A 19,034-nucleotide genomic window follows, 5' to 3' on the forward strand; every position below is an offset into this window, starting at 1 on the left:
GACTTAGTGTTCAATTCTGTTAGCAGAAAAAATAACACATTTAAACCTAATATATCAAACTAATTATTGCATTATTGAACATTTGTATTTTTTAAATATAAAGTTGTACTCCCAGTACTACTTGATGTATATAGTCTGTTTTGTAAAACAATATAAACAATTATCGTTTTTGCCAAAATGTTTTCAGAAAACGTAAAAATCATTATCACAAATGCTGGTACAGAAATTAGTATCTTAACCAATAGCAGTTGACTAACAAAATATATTTACTTTGGTATTTCTGAAAATTTTTTTTCATGAGCTTATTTCAAATAATATTAAGCCATAAAATTACTTTAATTAGAAACAGTTTTTTAATTTAATTTTTTGAGAAATAAGACTGATGGTTGGTTGATAAAGTATATTATTACTAGTGAAATTTAATAATCAACAAACGTGAATTTGAAATTACATAACACCAATAACGTTACTAGAATTATTATGAGAACTATTGAATTTTAATATTTTTGAACTACATCTGTTTTCTGAAGTATTTAACAAGACATTATAGGTTCATTTTATTAAACCGCTGTTCAGAAATAAAAATTGGGTTATGAGAATTAAAAAATTAAGAGAATTCAAGAAGTTTGTTACTTAAAAGTCGTTCAAGAATTAGTAATAAAGCAAGTTCAATGATACTTTAAAATTATCTTATCTGACAAGTACTTAATGGTAAAGTTATTTGAGTTTATTCAGAAGGTTTAAGTATTTACATTAAGGAAAATAATTAGGTTTGTGTATTAATGCTGAAGTAAAAGTTTTGGTATACCCTTACCTGCATAATACTTTTTCTCACAGGTCCAGTTCTGTGTCGCTTTGATCAGTACCGTTGTACAGATGGCACATGTTTGAACATTGCTGAACGTTGTGATGGGAATGCAGACTGCCCTGATGGAGAGGATGAAGTCGGATGTGGTAAGTATTATAATTATTCACATTTGCAAAACAAATTCTAACTTAATAGTTTCATTTTGAGTTTACTTACTGATTATGAGCTTTTTCTTTTATTATTACACTTTACAGCTTTTACAGTAAGGAATATTTTTTAAAATGGGTACAATGTTTTGATCACTGGTGTGATCATTCTCAAATACACAGTTTTTAATAGTAAGAAAGGATTGTATGTCTTTGTGTAAGTTGTTTATGTGTTAAAGGAATTTTTGTTTGTTCAATTTGATATGTAAATCCTGAAAAAAACATCATCTACATATCTAAGACAAAATGAAGGTTTGTATAGGGAAGTGACTGTTGTTAGATTACAGTGTAAAATGAGCTCTTTCTAATGACTATACACATGTATGTAACATCTACATTTAGGCTATAAAGCTCAAACAAATCTGTTGAAGGTGGGCATGGCATCTGTCAAGGGTTGGAAAATTTTTTACTTGTATAAACTGTATTCATTCAGAGAACTTTGAAATGAATGAGTCAAAAGGTTACCTAAGCATCTTATTATCTGGACATACCACTACTCAACTACCATTGTATTATTGAAGATAGAGAGAGCCAAAGTAGAGAATTTTCTTAGCTCATTGGTCACGTGACTATACGTCGGAAGTTTAAAGTAGCTTTTTAAAGGTTTATTGTAAAATAAAGGACTTAAAACATGGATAACATTTAAATTTGAATCATAACATATTGTTACGTATCTGCTTGTTTGTTAATTTCCCATAGAAACTTCAGCGATACAAGTCCTTTCTTAATTAAAACTACTTTATTCTTTCTCGATACAACTTTGCAATACACTTAATTTCCACAGTTACTTTAACTTAACTACTTTCATAAAAATGCGCTATAAGTCACAGCGATTTACTGTTAGCTTGACTCAGTTATCTCTCTTTAATATATCTCCGGCTTATATACTAAAAAAGAGGGCGTCTAGCAAATGCTGGGACATTCGTGAGGTTGTCTGGTAAGTCACGAACCTTCTAGAAACTCCAGCGTGTATGCTCCCAGGATCGCATGACTTCTGCTGTCGTAACAATATAATATTAATTTCATTCGCGTACACTGATAGCAAAGGTGTTGAATTAAATTTTGAATGTAACTCAGTGTTTAAGGGTGAAATAGCTAATTTTAAAATTAAAATTATATTAAACTGAAATTTTTAACACTTGAATTTCTTCTAACAAGGCAGTCAAAGATGTAAAATGGAAAAAGAAAGAATGAGCCATACTTTGTTAAACCTCATGAGAAATTGACTGTAATTCTCTGAGTCTCTATTAGTTGTTGTTTGTTTTTGCAAAAGCTGTTTTTCAACTAGTTATTTCTGAGCTTTTAAATTGTTTTTCTTGATACTTCACTTATATAACTGAACTTTACTAAATTATTTTAAGCTTTTTAAGATAGTACAACTTTTCATTTTTCATTATATTTCTGTTTTTTCTTTATTTGAGTTAGAATAAAGTGTAAGTTCTGTTAACTAACTTCTATATGTGAATAAAAATCAGTACCCATTTTAAAAAAATTGTAAAAGAATGTAGTTGCTATGGCTTCAACCATAACAAAACTATGAGCTGCTCTTGTCAAAGCTACACAAAATAAAGCATTTATGCAATACATTAAACAACTAACTTGACAGGAAAAAAAAAGCTTGCGTCTTTTGTGGATCTGTTCATTTCTTTATTCAAGATTAACTCTTACAGTCCTTCGTGCCAACTGCTACAAAACTTACTTTCAAGGTAATAAATTTACTGCCTGAAAAAATCTTTTTTTTTTCATTATATGTGATAATAAGATCATGTAATAGTTTATTTTAAAAAGGATAAAATATTTATATACATAGTAAGATTATACTGAAATAGTCGTAGATGGGAAGTAATTTACAAAAATGATATATGAATTTTGTTTGTTGGTTTTTAGGAATATGCTCAGAACAGGAATTTCAGTGTAAAGATGGAACATGCCTAGATTTTCGAAAACGTTGTGATAGTAACATTGACTGTGGAGATGGTTCTGATGAAGAAAGTTGTGGTGGTAAGTTTTTCTCATATTCACAGAATTTCTGGTCATACTTACAGCAGATGGAATGAAATAATTCAGGATTTTAATACAAATATACATTTTGCAATCAGTTGAAGATAAAATACTCATGCGCTTACAGAAGGAAATTGTAATTCAAAGAGGTTAACCGTATTTAAACATCTTCCAGGTGTTCAGTGCACTGTTGTGTTTTAAGTTAATCATTGATTATCCCATGCTTAAACAACTTCAGCTTTACATATTATCAGATTTTTATATGGGCCAGATTCTTTACACTAGGTGTCTAAGACTTTGATAAATTTCAACAATAAATGAGCAGCAGCACACAATCCACTTGTTTTAAAATAATCAAGACACGTGGTAGTGTATTATACAGCCAAGCTAAAACAACCTGCAGTGCATATTGTGTAATTTAAACTATTGCATATTTTCAGTGAATGTGCTCTACTGGACCCTTACTTCATATACCAAATTTTGAGGCAATTCATTAAGAAATACTCAAGATATAAAATCTCCAATTTTGATTGAAATTCTTCCTTTTTCCTTCATACTGAAAGTATGGAAATTTTATTTAAGAAAATGAGAAACATAATTTATAAGTTTTTTTATATTTTTTATCTACTTCACAATTTCACACCAGTTATTACACTTAATTTTCAATTCTAATAAACGTTTCCATGTTTGTCAGCAGCTTTATTTAAAATCTCTAGATACCTACCCTGTAGCTTAGTATTTAAAAAAATCACTATCATGGCAAATTATCACTCAACTCATCAAAGAGACCGATGTGGTCTGGATGATATCCCCTTAGCCATGACACAGTGTGATCAGGGTCAATGTGTTGCCACTTGCCAGTAATACAAGCAGGTTATCAAAGAGACTGACACAGTCTTGCAGACATCCCAAGAGACAGTGTGGTTGGGGTCAACCTGCTGCTGGTGTCATACACAGAGAGGTATTAAAGTCATAAGCACCAACAGAACAACACTGTGTCATTGGTCAGGTCATGTGTAGTAGGCCTGTTACTAGCAAGTTACTTCAGTTTTGGGAAGATACATCATATTGATAAGCTATGCATTTACATTCTTGGAAGACATCAGATCATAAGGTAAGAAACACTCAAGATAATTCTGTAAAAAAGCATTAAGATTTTCAAAAAATGATGTTTTTTGTTATTATGTTCAAAGGCATATTTTAAACCTTAAACTACTCCGTGCATCCTGGTTAGGGGGCTTGTTCATACTGACCAGCTATTGAAATTTGAATTTTCAGTTTCAGAATATATTAGTCATAAATGCTGTTCGTATTATACATACACAGTAAATACCATTGAAATATTGTGCTTTATGTAAACTCAAATTATTATATTCATATAAGTAGTTATAATGGCTGGAGACAGCTTGAATGGGTAATGAAGAGAAACTTTAATATAAGCTTAACATAACAGCAAATGTACAACGTTTCGACAAAGTTTTGTCATCATCAGGTACAAACGTTGTACATTTGCTGTTATGTTAAACTTATATTAAAGTTTTTTTCATAACCCATTCAAACCGTCTCCAGCCATTATTAGTATCAAAGTGGGTTCCTCGTCATCAAATATAAGTAGTTGTTTTGTATAAAGTGAAATTAATGTATAGGGTTAAGAACCTAAATGAACAAACCAAAATTTATTATTATAGATTATATATAGCTACAAGTCTGCAGTGTGGCTTAAACTAACCTTAGAAATATTAAACCCATCAAATCTGACTGTGGGAGCTTGCCTATTTTCTTGACTGTAATGACAAAACTTTGATGGTGGGTTTATCGTTCCCTGGTATTTTGACTCTGTCCCCCTTCCCCCTTTCCTGGAAAATTTCTGCAGATGCCAATGCACATATGATATGAAAAGTCACTATGACAATATTTCAATTACTTGGATAGTTGGAAAAATCAAAACCAGTAATAATCAGAAACGCTAATTTCTGTTAGATGAGTAGTTTCATGAACAGTGACACTAATCAATTAATCAGAACAATCTAGAATTAATCAAAAATAACAACGAGAAATATTTTTATAATTGTTTAAATGAAATGATTGAAAACTGTAATAACAAGAAATACTAATTTCAGTTTTTGATTATTTTTATGAAATTAATTGATTTAATCAAAATTTTGATTATCTTATTATTTTAAGTGACATTAGTCAATATTTATATATAAGATGTTTTGATGAATGGAGTTAATCACCCAGTTGTAATGACAAACGGTATACTCTCTAGGGGAGGCTAAAAGAATTAAGTTTCATAATTGTAGTTTCTCAAGTAATCTGAATATTAATAATACATATTTTTAAAGTAAAATCCAAGAAAAAACTGATACAACTTGTAAAGTTTAAATTGTTTAAGCATGGGATAGTCAGTGATTAATTTAAGACACTAACTAATTGTGCACTGTTTGAAATTGGTTAAACATGGGTAATCATCTGACCCCTCTTGTCTTTGAGCAATCTGCAGATCTTTGGTGTCTTATGGGATTTCAGACATCATCATTACCACTGATGTACGAGGCAAACAAGACAGCCTGGATGACATCAGCCATCTTTAGCAATTGGTTGACAAAAATTGACAACAAAAAGGGGCTACAAAACTGATCAGTTGTAATGTTTGTAGACAAATATTTTACGCACCCACCTATGAAGCTTTCAGATATCAAGCTTATGTTCCTGCCACCAAACACAATGTTGCACTTGCAACCATGTGATGGTGGTATCATAAAGACTGATATCAACCTATTGCAAGAAACTTCTCCTTCACATACGTCTGAAGATGTCCAAGACATAAATGCCAGCAACCTTGCTGGTCAGGTCAACATACTCGATGCAATATACTGTTTGAAAGATGCCTGGGACTCACTCCAACCAGAGTTGATTCAAAAGTATTTTGCATGCATAAACAGGACATTGTCAGACACACCAGAAGACATCACCACAGACGACACTGAGCCATTACTGCAGGGGACATCATGGGAATGGTTCATCTTGTGCAATGAAAATGCTGGCACCACTGCAGTTTGGGATAAAGACTGGGCAGATGCATTAAAAAAATAAAAACTCCAATGAATAAATTAATTTACATAGAACACAAACAAAACAATAAAAAGTTATCTTTATTGAACTGTTGTCTATCATAACTATTATCATATCAATTTACTATGTCATCTTATTACCTATACAGTATATAAACCATTACATTCAAGCCTTGGCGATAGCCACTGAACTTGGTCATTTGTTATCTGGTTATTGACCCTTTGAATGACAACTTCTTGTCAGATAACTTTTTTTTTTTTTTTTATTCATGGCAGATAGTTCGGTCATATTTAAGAGGGGCTACTGTAACTGAATAAACAACCAAAACTACTGCAAAGTTATCATGCAGATTTAATTGAGAGCCATTATGTCACTAAGCCTAATACTTTGCTCTGAGCCAACATTAAATATCTATTCATTTATGAAAATAAATTCAGCATTCAAGTATACATAACTATAACACAAACAAGATTTTAGTCAATAGTAAAAGGTACACACTATGTAAAAATATTCTGAAGAATATGATTTGTGTGTAAAATTTTTTGAAGGATAGTTGTGGTGAACCAGTTGATTGTAGATAATATAAAATACCAATTGTTCTTATGCTATCTCAACATTTATAATATTACATGCCTTGCAAATGTAGATTGAAAAGTATGTGTTTTAAGTGGATTATGACAAACCAGATGTATATGGTCAATTTTATTAAAATATATTTACAGCATACTCAAACTGTGAGGTTAAAACATGTCCTATGTCATTTTAAACCAAATTACAATGTCCAGAAACACGTTCACTTTGACAGTGGAAATTACTAATTCTGTGGTGTTGAGCAAGAGAGAGAGTTGAGTTAAACGTACTTGCAAAAAAGTTAAACAACATGGATGAGGAGAAGGTGAGGGAAACTTTTTTATGATGGGACTGTGATTATTGGGGATTTGTTAAGTAAGCATGTGAATAGAGCATTGTGTGGAGTTAACTGAGAGAAAATCATTAAGTTATGTTATCCAGGAGCATGGATGATGGTTATGTAACGACTGTTTTTATTATGTATGTAGGAGCTAATGGTATAGAAAAGACTTGCTGATTGTGAGGTACAGGAGATTTGTTAGGGCATATAGGGAAAGAGTGCATAATTTGATTTTATCAAGTGTTACCACAAGCAAAATGTGGTGATAATTTTAAGTAGGTGGATAGAATTAGAAATCAAATTGGAGACTGAATAGTACATAAGGGATTGGATGGATGAAATCAGGTAGCAATGTGAAAAGCATGAAAGCTGATTGTTAAACAAGTTGCTTTAAAAGAGTATTAGAAGGGTGTGAAGGGTTTAATGCTGATATAAACATTAGTGAATGCTGAGCAAACAGTAAGTTGTAGAAGCTGTGTAGTGGAGATCAGGGTACAGTAAGTGTTGTTGGGAGCTGAGCTAATGAGGATTGGATGGGAGATAATAGTTTAAAACAAGTTGAAGGTGATGTGATCTTAATGGGAGCTAAGAATTTATAAAAAAGGGGTTTAAAAAAATTGTAAATGTTGTTATAAGTATTAGTTATAAAATGGTTGGAATAGAGAATTTTTGTATAATTGGAATTATATATATATATATATATATATATATAGAAAGTAATTTTTTTCTTATTCGTATCCACAGGTGAATCTTATTTATGAAATAGGAGAAAGCAATGAGATTAATGTTGCTTCTCACAAGGAGGTAATTATTATGGGAGACTTTAGTTTCAGGATTAGGAATATGAGATGTCTAACAGGTAGGGGCATATCTACGGAAAATAGCGCCTATGGCAAGCACTGAAATTGCGCTCCTGTCCAAACATATGACACCCATCTTTTAGATAACTTTACCATAATATCAGCTCAAAAATACAAGTCAAGCTCGTTAATCTTTTAATTAACAAATTATGGCACTGTATGAAAATTACAACTGCACCTTCCTTGCTTTCACTGATGCAAATTGGTCTATGATGTGCTCAAAATCAGTTTTTCAGTTTCTTCTCTTTCTACACTGAGCAGAGCAAGATCACAGTCTGCCTTGATCCATGGAGGCTCTCAAATACGAAAGTATTAGTTTTAAATTGCTGAATGATTTCTCACAGTTGGCAGTGGTTAGCATTATCTGAATAACAATGTGAAGATTGGGGAAGACGCTCTCATCTCCATACTGAACAATAAATTTGAGAAGCTCTTCAAGTCTTGATATTTGCATGTTGGCTCAACTTGATAGCAACATTCTGCAATCCAAAATTTCTTCATATAGCTGCATCAGAGCTGTACAATTTGCCCAAATTTTTGCACTTCTTCTTTAGGTCATTACTGTTGGTGCTGTAACACAGTCCCTCGACATCGAGAAGGAACCTAAGCTTGGCATCAGTGTCGTGCAAACAAGCGAACCTTTTGTCCATTTCTCTGTGAAGACGGTCGAGTGTTCCCTTCATGACTCTTTCCATTTCCTCCTAGGCTGTTATCCCAGCATCTCTTGAGTTCTCATCAGCCATTCATTTCTTTCGTCTCTGACGTCTTTCAACTTCATTATTTCATTCTTGACAGAGACTGTGTTCTTCGAGTGACTCACTGACCAACACTTTTCTTTCATCATCAAAATGATCTTGGAGGGCTTTCAAATCCAGGGCAGCCATGTGGAAGTTCATGCTAGGATCCTGCAGCCTCTTCTGAATATGGTCAATGCGAATGAGTACTTTGTTCCAAAATTGTAGCAAAGTCAGAAAATTGTAACTCAATATGCGGTTATACAGCTGCCTTGCATCACTTCTTGTTTCACTGGTCTCGTTTTCATTGTCTATCATGTCCTGGAGAACTTGAAATATCTCCTCAAGGTACTTGTCGATGGCTTCATTGCTTCTGTCCTTGCACTCCACCTGGTTTTGGACTGTGACTTAACCACAGGCACATCATTTTTTAAGTTTTTCCCAGTGCTGTGTTGAACAAGAGAAGAACATGTAGAGAGCTTCGATGATTCCAAAAAACGTGACCATTGTTGTATCCTGCTTGGCTGCATGTACACCTACCAAGTTGAGTGAGTGATTGTCACAATTCACAAACACTGCCAGGTGTTTTTCTCATTTATTCTTTGATGAACACCACTTCTGTGTCCAGCCATCAAAGCAGCATTATCATAATATTGTGACTGACAATCTTGTAACTCCATTTCATCCTTCTCTAGCTGTTCAAGATATTTTCAACCAAACTCTTGGCATCCTTCTGTCTTATCTAGATAAAACCAAGGAAAGACTCTAACATGGACTGTTTTCCTCTCAAAATTAGCTTCCCCACGAGTTGAACATGAGACTATAGTACTTGGCTTTACGAATGCTTCTCAGTAAACTCTGGCAAACAGTGGATGCCATCATGTGGATGAATTCGTTCTGGACACCCGGTGAGAGATAGGATGTAGATCCAGGATGACTTTCCACATGAGTGAAGTGTTCTTTCATGACAGGGTCAAAGATGGCCAGTAATTTCAGTAAGCCAAGGAAATTTCCTACATTAGATTCATCGTCTAGCTGAAGTGACTCCCTTTGTCCTCGCAAAGCCAGGTTCTTAGTTGCAAGGAAGTTTATGCAGTGACGGATTCTCATCAGGATATCATTCCACTTCTGCTTTTCTTTCTCAATCTGTGACTGAAGTTCTGTGTCAATAACTCCTTTGTTTTCTGCTAAATTTCTTTCCACTGTGTTAAGCACTCTCGGTGATTCTTAGCATTTTTAAAAACACTAATCCTTTCATGTGCTTTCCACTGGTTGAATCCACTTTCCTGCTCCAATGAGGATTGATGGTTTGCCTGGGAATAGAGAAGGCAACAGATACAAGATGCAGATTTTTTAGAAGGGTAACAGACCAGCCATGAGCAAGTCATTTCCTCACCATGACCATTTCCTAATTTCCTCTTGAACAAAGTTATGTTCATTGAGTGGTTATTTGTTGGTAGGAAAGGCCCTCACTGTTCTGGACATACTTCGAACCCTGCTTTATTATTTCTGTTCTCAACGTGTCAGGCAGAATTGCTTTTCCAGTATCCTTGTTGAACTTCAGAAGTCCGATGTCATGCTGTTCAATCACTTCTGGTATGACAGTTCAAGGCTCTTCGACACCATCCAGTTCACTAGGTTTAGTGTCGTCAGGTTTAATCTCATCAGATAAAATCTCGTCAATAAACTCAACATCACCACCATCGTCTTCCCCTCCTGTCATGTCCATGTTTTCTCTGGCAGTCTCACTCTTAATCTCGTTATAATCAGATTTATCTGACTTGACTTTCTCCTCTGCTTGTGAAGCATTTGTACTTGATCCACCTTCGGATTCTAACAGACTTGTAGCTGGTGCAGGCGACTCCATGGAACGTGTCGAACTACTTGCTCCAGGCTTTTCAAAGAAGTGCATGAACAACTTGTTCTACTTCTTGGCTTCCTCTGCCTCCAAATTTTGTCTCTTCCGTCCTTCAGCTCCACTTTCCTTCTTCTTCTTCGTGAAGAAATGTTTCATGGTATTCTTACACAATACTCTGAAATAAGAACATTAAATTTCATAAATTTTGCATAAAATTCTGGACTATCTCCCTAATTTGTGTAAGAGAACAGGAGAATGGTCTTACTGCCAGTTGGCACTGAGCAGTGGTACTATGAGGTATGTGGTCATGTTGCTCCCAGCACTGTATTTTTACCTAATAATTTATATAAGTAGTTTAACAATCCGGCCATCCTAGTGCTTCTCACCCATGATAATCAAAGACAGATCATACATCTGAAGAAAATTCTTTTTTCACTATCTGAGGATGGCTTGTCTGACTTTAATAGAAACTGTTCAGTGGCACCCCCATTTCAAGTGGTGCCCAGGGTACGTGCCATACCTTTGGTATGCCACTGCTAACAGGGTTTCTGGTGTTGGTTCAAGATTGTATTCTTCGCCAAGGAACCAGCTAAGGTGGATTCAATGCTGGAATTGTTGTGAAGCTCTAATGAGAATATAGTTACTGATGTTGAAGATGGGGAGTGTTTGGTTGAGTAACAACAGTTTTATTACATTTATGTTTTGGCACATATAAACTTGAAGGATAATACAATATTAGTTCCAAGTTTTCAGAGAGCCAACTTTGAGGCTGTGAAGAAAATTAGCTTTAGTTGATTGGCCAGCTGAGTTAAAAGGGAGGGTTTTGAAGATATATGTTGCTTCTAAATCGTGATAATTGTGATTTTTTATGAGATACAATCTTAATTGACCTAATATAAATATAAGGTTTAAAATTTGAGATAAACCTTATAGATTTATGAAACTTTAGATCAATGTGCCAGGAAAAAAAGATTTAAAGCATTATGGAAGAGTTAGGTATATATTTAAAGAGAAAATTAGATAGCAAAAAATACTTGTAAAGAATAGTTGGTATATAATGTTAGGATTAACAGTAAGAAGTTATTTAGATATGTTAAAGATAAGATGTACAACAATGGAACATGGATCATTAAAAGATGGGGTTATAATTTTTGTTGGTGGAAATGAGACTCTACAATATAATAGTGTCCTTAGCCTGAAAATATTTATCCTAGAGATATAAGAGGTTAAGGACCAGATTACAGAATCATTTTCTTTCATTTTTGGTAGGTCATTGGACAGGGAGTATGGCTAACATTACTCCAAGTTTGAAACACTTACCTACATGTAAGATGGGAAATAGGTTATTTACCTGGACTTAAGGTTGGCTGGGTGGGATGAAACAAAGGTGATGTTAATGAAGATTAAGTGGATTGGTGTTAAAAATGGTATTTTTTGGGGGTTGTATGCCGAGACTATTTTTATTCTGCATTTGCATTAATGATTTTGATGAGGGTATAGTCAGGAAATTGGTTAGATTTTCTGATGATATAATAATCTAAGGTCTGACTGGCTGCTTAAAGATGCTATGAATTTGCAGAGAGACTTGTATTGATTGGTTAGTTGGACAAATATATATTCTGGATATTTGTTTGAAGGATGAACTGTTAATGAACAGAGTGAAGTGTGGAGAATAGCAGAATTTGTTTCTGTGATACCTGTTAGAATTAGCAGTTAGGAATAAATTATTGTTAATATATGTTAATTTCATGAGGAAAACAATGAATACTGAGAGAAACCAGAACAATACATTGATTTTAAATATATATGTGTATAACTCATAAAATATTTTGGGGTATTGTACCATCCCATAATTTATATAAAGCAAAGATACTTTGAACTCTCTTGTATCTTCCTTGACTTCTTCAATACTTAGAGGTATTATTTCCACACACAACTTGCTTCTTTTTGTTGTTTCAATAATTATACGTTCCTTTGTTTGGAAAGAGCTTACTGTTCATTTTTAGTGAGTTTGTATAACCTTTTTATATGCCATTAAATGACAGATCAGATAAAAGCATCAAATGCTGGAAGGTCTTACTGTGCTCTTATGTATGCAGTTATGTTAATCTTAAAAAAAAAAAGACAATGTGACAAACTATAGCATTTCATTATTATCTTCAGAAAATTACAGATATCTTGTGATAATTTTGTATTTGAATGCACCAATTACGAAACTTTTTCCTTTAGAAACTTGATGAAGAGTAGACATATCTGAAGTTTAGCAAATGATGAATTAAGTAAAATTATCAAGATTGATTGATATTTCAAAAATGACACTGTTTGGCTTATTTACAGTGGTGAAAAAAGTTATTGAATCACCCAACGTTTTTCATAGTTTTCTTGGTTTCTGTAATTTTTATAACATTTTGCATCGTGGAAGTATCGGAACTAGTATTACACTCGCTCACACACTCACACATTTATTAACACCAAACATGACAAAGTATTGCAGCAGTTGGTCAACAAATACATGGCAAATACGAAAAAAAATTTTTTTGAATAAGAAAACTTAGATTTCAAGATAATACTCCTATCCTAATGTGATTGACAAAAAAGTGGTCACAGAGTATGTTTCTTGTTTGATATTTTGTTTTGCCACTTCTGGCCTTCATACCTGCTTGAAATCACTGTGGTATAGAGTGCAAGAGGGAACAAATGGTGGCAGGGGTGAGGTCGCAAGGTCACATGTCGATTAGGTCTTCCTGTAGTCCCAAGGTGCTTCTCAGTCTCTTTTTTTGCACTTTGTTAGTCATTTTTTTCCAGCAGTTTTTCAATAGGGTTGAGATCTGGGCTTGTTACAGTAATGTTTTGATCCTCTTCCTTCAAAGATAGTCCTTCACATGAAGCAATAAAGTAAAACTTAATGTCTTTTCAATACACATAGAGTAAACTTTTATTTTTATTTATTACCTACAGCATAGTGTATGAATATTACCAACCTTTTATACCCTGTGGCATGGAGTTGAGTCATATTGGAATGTGCACTGGTCAACTCCACCGAAGTAATCCCCAAATTGTTGGCTTTGACCAGGACTTGAAGATCTCAATGTATTTGTCAGCATTAAGGGTGCCTTTCTCAAAATGTAGGCAACCCACACTCTGGTTAGATATGCATCCCCATATCACCTGATGATTCACAGTTGCATTCAGACATGCTAGATGAAACTTTTCTTCACATCGACTTTGTATAAAGTGTTTCTCTATCTCTGCACTTAACAGCTCACAATAAACTTGTTAAATTCAATTCTTCTACCTTCCTAACTTGTTAACATAAATTTTTCCACCATAAAAGTCCCCTACAGACTTTTTTAAGCAAATAGCTACTAAGGTCCATATTACCATTTACTAAAAAAGTATATATATTTTTTTCAAAATATTCAGTTTAAGTAAGTTAAAGAATCTTGTATATCTTTGTGTAAGAAACCCAGAAAACTTGCAATATAAAATCTGTAAAAATTCTGGTCAAAACCTCTTGGCAACAAACTGTGTGAACAGATACATTTATCTGCTACAAAATCTTAGTTGGTAAATATAGATGCAGTTTATGAAAAACCATTCATTTATATTGTTGCTACAGATTATCCAGAAAGCTGTGCTAATCCAATGATAAAATTATGATGTGTAAAATATTAACGATTAAAAATCCAGCTATCAACTGTGAATTCTAAACACCAGAAATAGTTATAAAAAAACTTGATAGAAATATGTCACTTAATCGGGTATCAGCAGTCTCTTTGTCAGATTTCTTCACGTGAAGAAGGGAGTAAAAAAAGATTGGTCAATAACTATCCACCAAACTTTTTAAATAGCATAAATAGTGAATTTTTTTAAAAACTTTTTATAATTTATTCTAGTATTGTATAGGAATGTATGAGCTTCAAAAGAATTGAGTTATTTCCATATGTGTTTTGCACTTCTTAGTTATATCTGCTTGTAAGCCTGGAGATGTCATCTGTCGAGATGGTAGCTGTATAAGTCAAAGCAAACGTTGTAATGGCATTCCTGATTGCTCTGATGGCATAGATGAAGAGAAATGTGGTATGTTTTTATAGGATTTTTGGGGTCTTGCACCTTATTCTTATGGTGTAAATTTATTTAAAGTACTCAGTCTAAAATAAGGATTAGCTTAGAGGGAATTATGTTCCACAGGGTACATAATAAATCTTTTTGGGAAAGTGATTACTTTATAACATTAATAGTCCAACTACATATAACCAATTGAAGAATAAATAACACAATCCTTTATTTAATCTAAGTTTTAATGTAGCAAGATGGAAGAGATGCCTCTTGTGTGGAAAGATTGGATTGAATTTGTTTTTTATTTTTCAATCCATACTTTTTCCAAAAAGCACAAGTTCAGGTTTCCATTTCTTGCTTGTTTGTTAGATCATATTGTGTAGCATGTACAGCAGCCATTGTTAACACAGCTAACCCTTTATTTAATCTAAGTTTTAATGTAGCAAGATGGAAGAGATGCCTCTTGTGTGGAAAGATTGGATTGAATTTGTTTTTTATTTTTCAATCCATACTTTTTCCAAAAAGCACAAGTTCAGGTTTCCATTTCTTGCTTATTTATTAGATCATATTGTGTACCATGTACAGCAGCCGTTGTTATAAATTACTCTCTTTCATTATCTTGAAATGTGTATTCTTATAGGTCTCTAAAAATACAATGTCTTTCATCATAGTTAAAAAGACTGCATCATCATAAATAAAAAAAGCTTTTAATATTTTCTAAGTAAATATCTTCAACGTTTTTTGCATCATTGTAATTTTTCATTTGAAAGATAAGTTATACAAATCTAAATAATAAACACAACTTGCAGGTTAAGAATTTTGTTAACTAAGTGGGATTACTAACTGTACTTATATTGCTTCCTTATATTGCAAATGATAAAATGTAGAAGGTTTTTCATATGAATATGTACATTGATGGAAGGAGTTTTTTTCTTATTATTTGAGTTCATTCTGATAAAAGGTTTTTTAATGGGTTGATGAGCATATATATAGATGTTCAGAAATATGCTAAGGAAAATGTATATGTAATTTACTTAAAAGATAGTTGTAAAACTTGATTAGATTATGTTATTACAGTATGTAACAACATTGTCTCTGGTTTTAGCAGACAATCTCTGCTTCAAATACAGATAGGGGTTTCTTTTTTTTCTTCCACTTGCTGCTTAAGATCCCTATACTTCTATATTATTGGCATCAACAATGGTTGTGAGGCCTGGGTTATTATTAAGCCCAGCAAGGATTGGAAAGTTTCTTCTAATTGTAGGCCTGTTGCTTGGACTAGTTATATGTAAAATCTGGAGAGAATGGTTAATACTCCTCTCCTCTGTAGTTTCCACAGATGACAATCCACCACCATGTTTTGACAAGGAAGTCTTTCTTATTAGAGAGTATCTTGTTTCTATCTTCTTCTTTTTCTTTTGTCTTGAAAAGGCTTATAATGCCACTTGGAGGATCAGTGTATTACAGAAGGTTGTCTTAATTTTTAACAGAAATCATTCCAGGTCCATTTAGAATAAAAACAATCCCGATCTTTCACACAGGAGCTCAGAGTACCCAAGGGCTGTGTTGTAAGTGTCAGAGGTTATAATAACAAGATCAATGTCATCACTGAACAGTTCTCTTAATGGTTGCAAACAGCCTGTATGTCCAAGACTTTCAGGTTTCCTGTTGTTTATCGAACTGCCCTCAGTAAGTTGTGTGAGTGGACTACAGCAAATGGCTTAACATTTTCATCATCTTAGACTTTTTGCATGCATTTCTGCTGCAATCAGAGATTGTACCCCAATTCTGAGCTTTATCTATTTCTGTGGTAGCTGAAAAAAGGCTCTTAGGACTTTTTGCAATGAACTTGACTTTCATTCTTCACAGTAAAGACACTGACTTTGTACAAAGTCTTTTCTCACCTCTAGTCTAGAATTTGTTCATAAAGACTTGTGAACTCCACTTCAACTCAGATATTTGCAACTTTCTTTGTAGTATGCTAAAAAAGCTCTGATCACTGCCATGGCATCTTATGTGGCAGTGTATCTCCATGCCTTGTTGGGGTCTTCATTTTGCAAATAGATGGTCTGGCATTCACATCCAGGCAAAGTTGACTGAGGTGGGTCTGACTTTAGATGATATTGCTGAATCTGATTAATTCATGCTTCCATACAGTTGTTTTTTTATTGAGTCATCTGAATAAGTCTTATATCCTTGATGGGAAGTATAGACTTATCTTTAGAACATGTTTTGAGCCATTCATCCATTCTCATTTTTACAGTGGCTGAACATTAAGTGACACTGTGGCTTTTGCCATGTTTTTTTGTAGTTCTGTAGTTGCTCACAGGATCTTTTCTACAGATTGCTGAATTGTATGCAATCTCATTTGCTCTATATTACATTGAAGCTAAGCAGTACATTAATTTACAAAGTCATTTAGCTTTTTGAAGAGTTTGGAGTATCTAAATATCAGGTCCAACCTGTCCAACCCAACTTATTTGGTCCATTTTCTACTCTTACCTGCCTATCCAGTTTTTCTAAATTCCTGGCCTTGTTGTAAACCAAAAGAACAAGTTTTTGAAATCATAGGCAAATCAGCCTCTATTGGCAGCATCACTGCCTTGCCTATTCCACATTTGGAGTTCAATCCAATTATCAGTAGACAGTTGATTTGCAATTAACAACATTTGTTAAGTTATTCCTCATAAATTCTACTCTTAACTATTGGCCATGTAGTTTGCACAGAAATTGGAGGAAGTTGTTCTCTAAAGGTTCTGCGTTGGTCACAGTCTAATTACTCTATTGTTTTTCATATAAGAGAGTGATCTGCCAATGTGTGAGCAGTGTGACATTCAAGTCACAATTTCCCACATATTCCTCATAAATTCTACTCTTAACTATTGGCCATGTAGTTTGCACAGAAATTGGACGAAGTTGTTCTCTAAAGGTTCTGCGTTGGTCACAGTCTAATTACTCATTGTTTTTACATTTTAGAGAGTGGTCTGCCAATGTGTGAGCAGTGTGACATTCAAGTCACAATTTCCCATATATTCGTTTCCTATGATTATAGACATTTTTGCTATATTGTTTTATGAAAGATAACCAACTGTTTGGTACAGATAGATTGTATGGCCTCACATAAAAAAAACTCCAAACCATTTCCTTTGTCATTTAGAGAATTAATTGATAAAACAAAATGGTGTTAGCAATGTAATTAGTATTTAATTTATGTACATTATAGTATTTCTTTACCTACTAACAAATTTTAATTTTCTATGCTTCTACGTTTTTGGATCAATTCTGTCAAAACAGTCAGTATACCATACTTTTGTTGTATTTAATAACTTAGCATGGTCAAGATGTTTCAAGTTTTTTCCTCTATAAAGTACATATATTGGTAAATCAGTTTGATAGAAGAAAAATATTGTGATGGCAGGAATGGTTTTATAAGTTAAAGGTTTTATTATAGGCTACTCATTTTACATTTTTAAAATTGAATGAAAAATATCAGCATTAGTATATGTGAACATGAAAATGTCACAGTAAATTCATATACTTTGTTGTTGTTAGAAATATTTTCGTCATGCCTTCAATATGTAGTATTTTGATAACATGCAACTTGTTTGTCATTGAGTAGGGCAAAATGAATGATTTAGTTTCAAGATTACATACGTTTGTTTCTCTCGTTGCTCAACCCCTTGGTGATTTGTGGTGGACATTAATTAACTTAATCATTTTTCTTTGCCTCCATATAATCTCGCACTGTTTTTACTTACTGAACAATCTTGTTAGTAACACAGCATATGACTATAGTACCACATCAAATGTATATTTGTGAGTAGTTTAGCTATTTCATAATGTTTGGTATTTCTTAAATGAGAGTTTGTTAATAATGTTAGCCACAATTAATCATCTCTAACTCAGTTGTTTACGTTTGGATAACAGTTTCAAAAAAGGATATAAATATGATACCTTAGCTTAAATATGGGAATTCTTGTAGGTCAGTCTCAGAAGCTTGAAACTAGTGCTGGTAGTTACATTTTGTTATTTGTATTAAGTCTCAGAAGCTTGTAACTAGTGCTTGTAGATACATTTTGTTATTTGTATTATAATTCTCTTTACGATAAATCAAAAAAAACTTCTGATGCAATTGTTATTATTCCTTTTGTCATAAATGATGCAAAAGGGTATCAAAATGATGATTTGCAGTATTTGTAACAACCAGTGTTAATGTGTTTTAAGATACATACATATACACGTGTGTGTGTGTGTGTGTGTGTGTGTGTGTGTGTAGTCAGACAAACACATAGGTTCAAGAAGTCTTGATACAAAATGATAAATGGAAAATAACCTATAACCTGAGTGTTTTTGAAAGTAAAGATGGACCTTTCTTCTTCAGGGGCAAACTGAGCAGTTCACTTTATTGAGAGTTCTTTTGCCAAAAAAAGCAAATTCAGAGCGAAATAAAAGAAAAAAATAAGATTCTAGCTATGAAAATAACAAACTGTTCTGATCTTACTGTTACTTATTAACATTATATT

At 33.2% G+C, this 19,034-nt stretch overlaps 1 protein-coding gene across 1 annotated transcript in view; it reads left to right on the forward strand.

Annotated features, from left to right (window-relative positions):
* The window catches only part of LOC106470322 (low-density lipoprotein receptor-related protein 1B-like), a gene marked incomplete at its 3' end in the record, with an annotated part of 107,644 nt that overhangs the window by 18,389 nt on the left and 70,221 nt on the right, over positions 1 to 19,034 (forward strand). Inside the window, exons 5-7 of the mRNA XM_022398945.1 lie at positions 838 to 954; positions 2,902 to 3,015; positions 14,416 to 14,532. Coding sequence (XP_022254653.1) covers positions 838 to 954; positions 2,902 to 3,015; positions 14,416 to 14,532 — 348 coding nt within the window. The remainder of the gene's footprint in view (positions 1 to 837; positions 955 to 2,901; positions 3,016 to 14,415; positions 14,533 to 19,034) is intronic.

The sequence above is a fragment of the Limulus polyphemus genome, unplaced genomic scaffold (genome assembly GCF_000517525.1).
Source record: "Limulus polyphemus unplaced genomic scaffold, Limulus_polyphemus-2.1.2 Scaffold3943, whole genome shotgun sequence".
Classification (NCBI taxonomy): domain Eukaryota; kingdom Metazoa; phylum Arthropoda; class Merostomata; order Xiphosura; family Limulidae; genus Limulus; species Limulus polyphemus.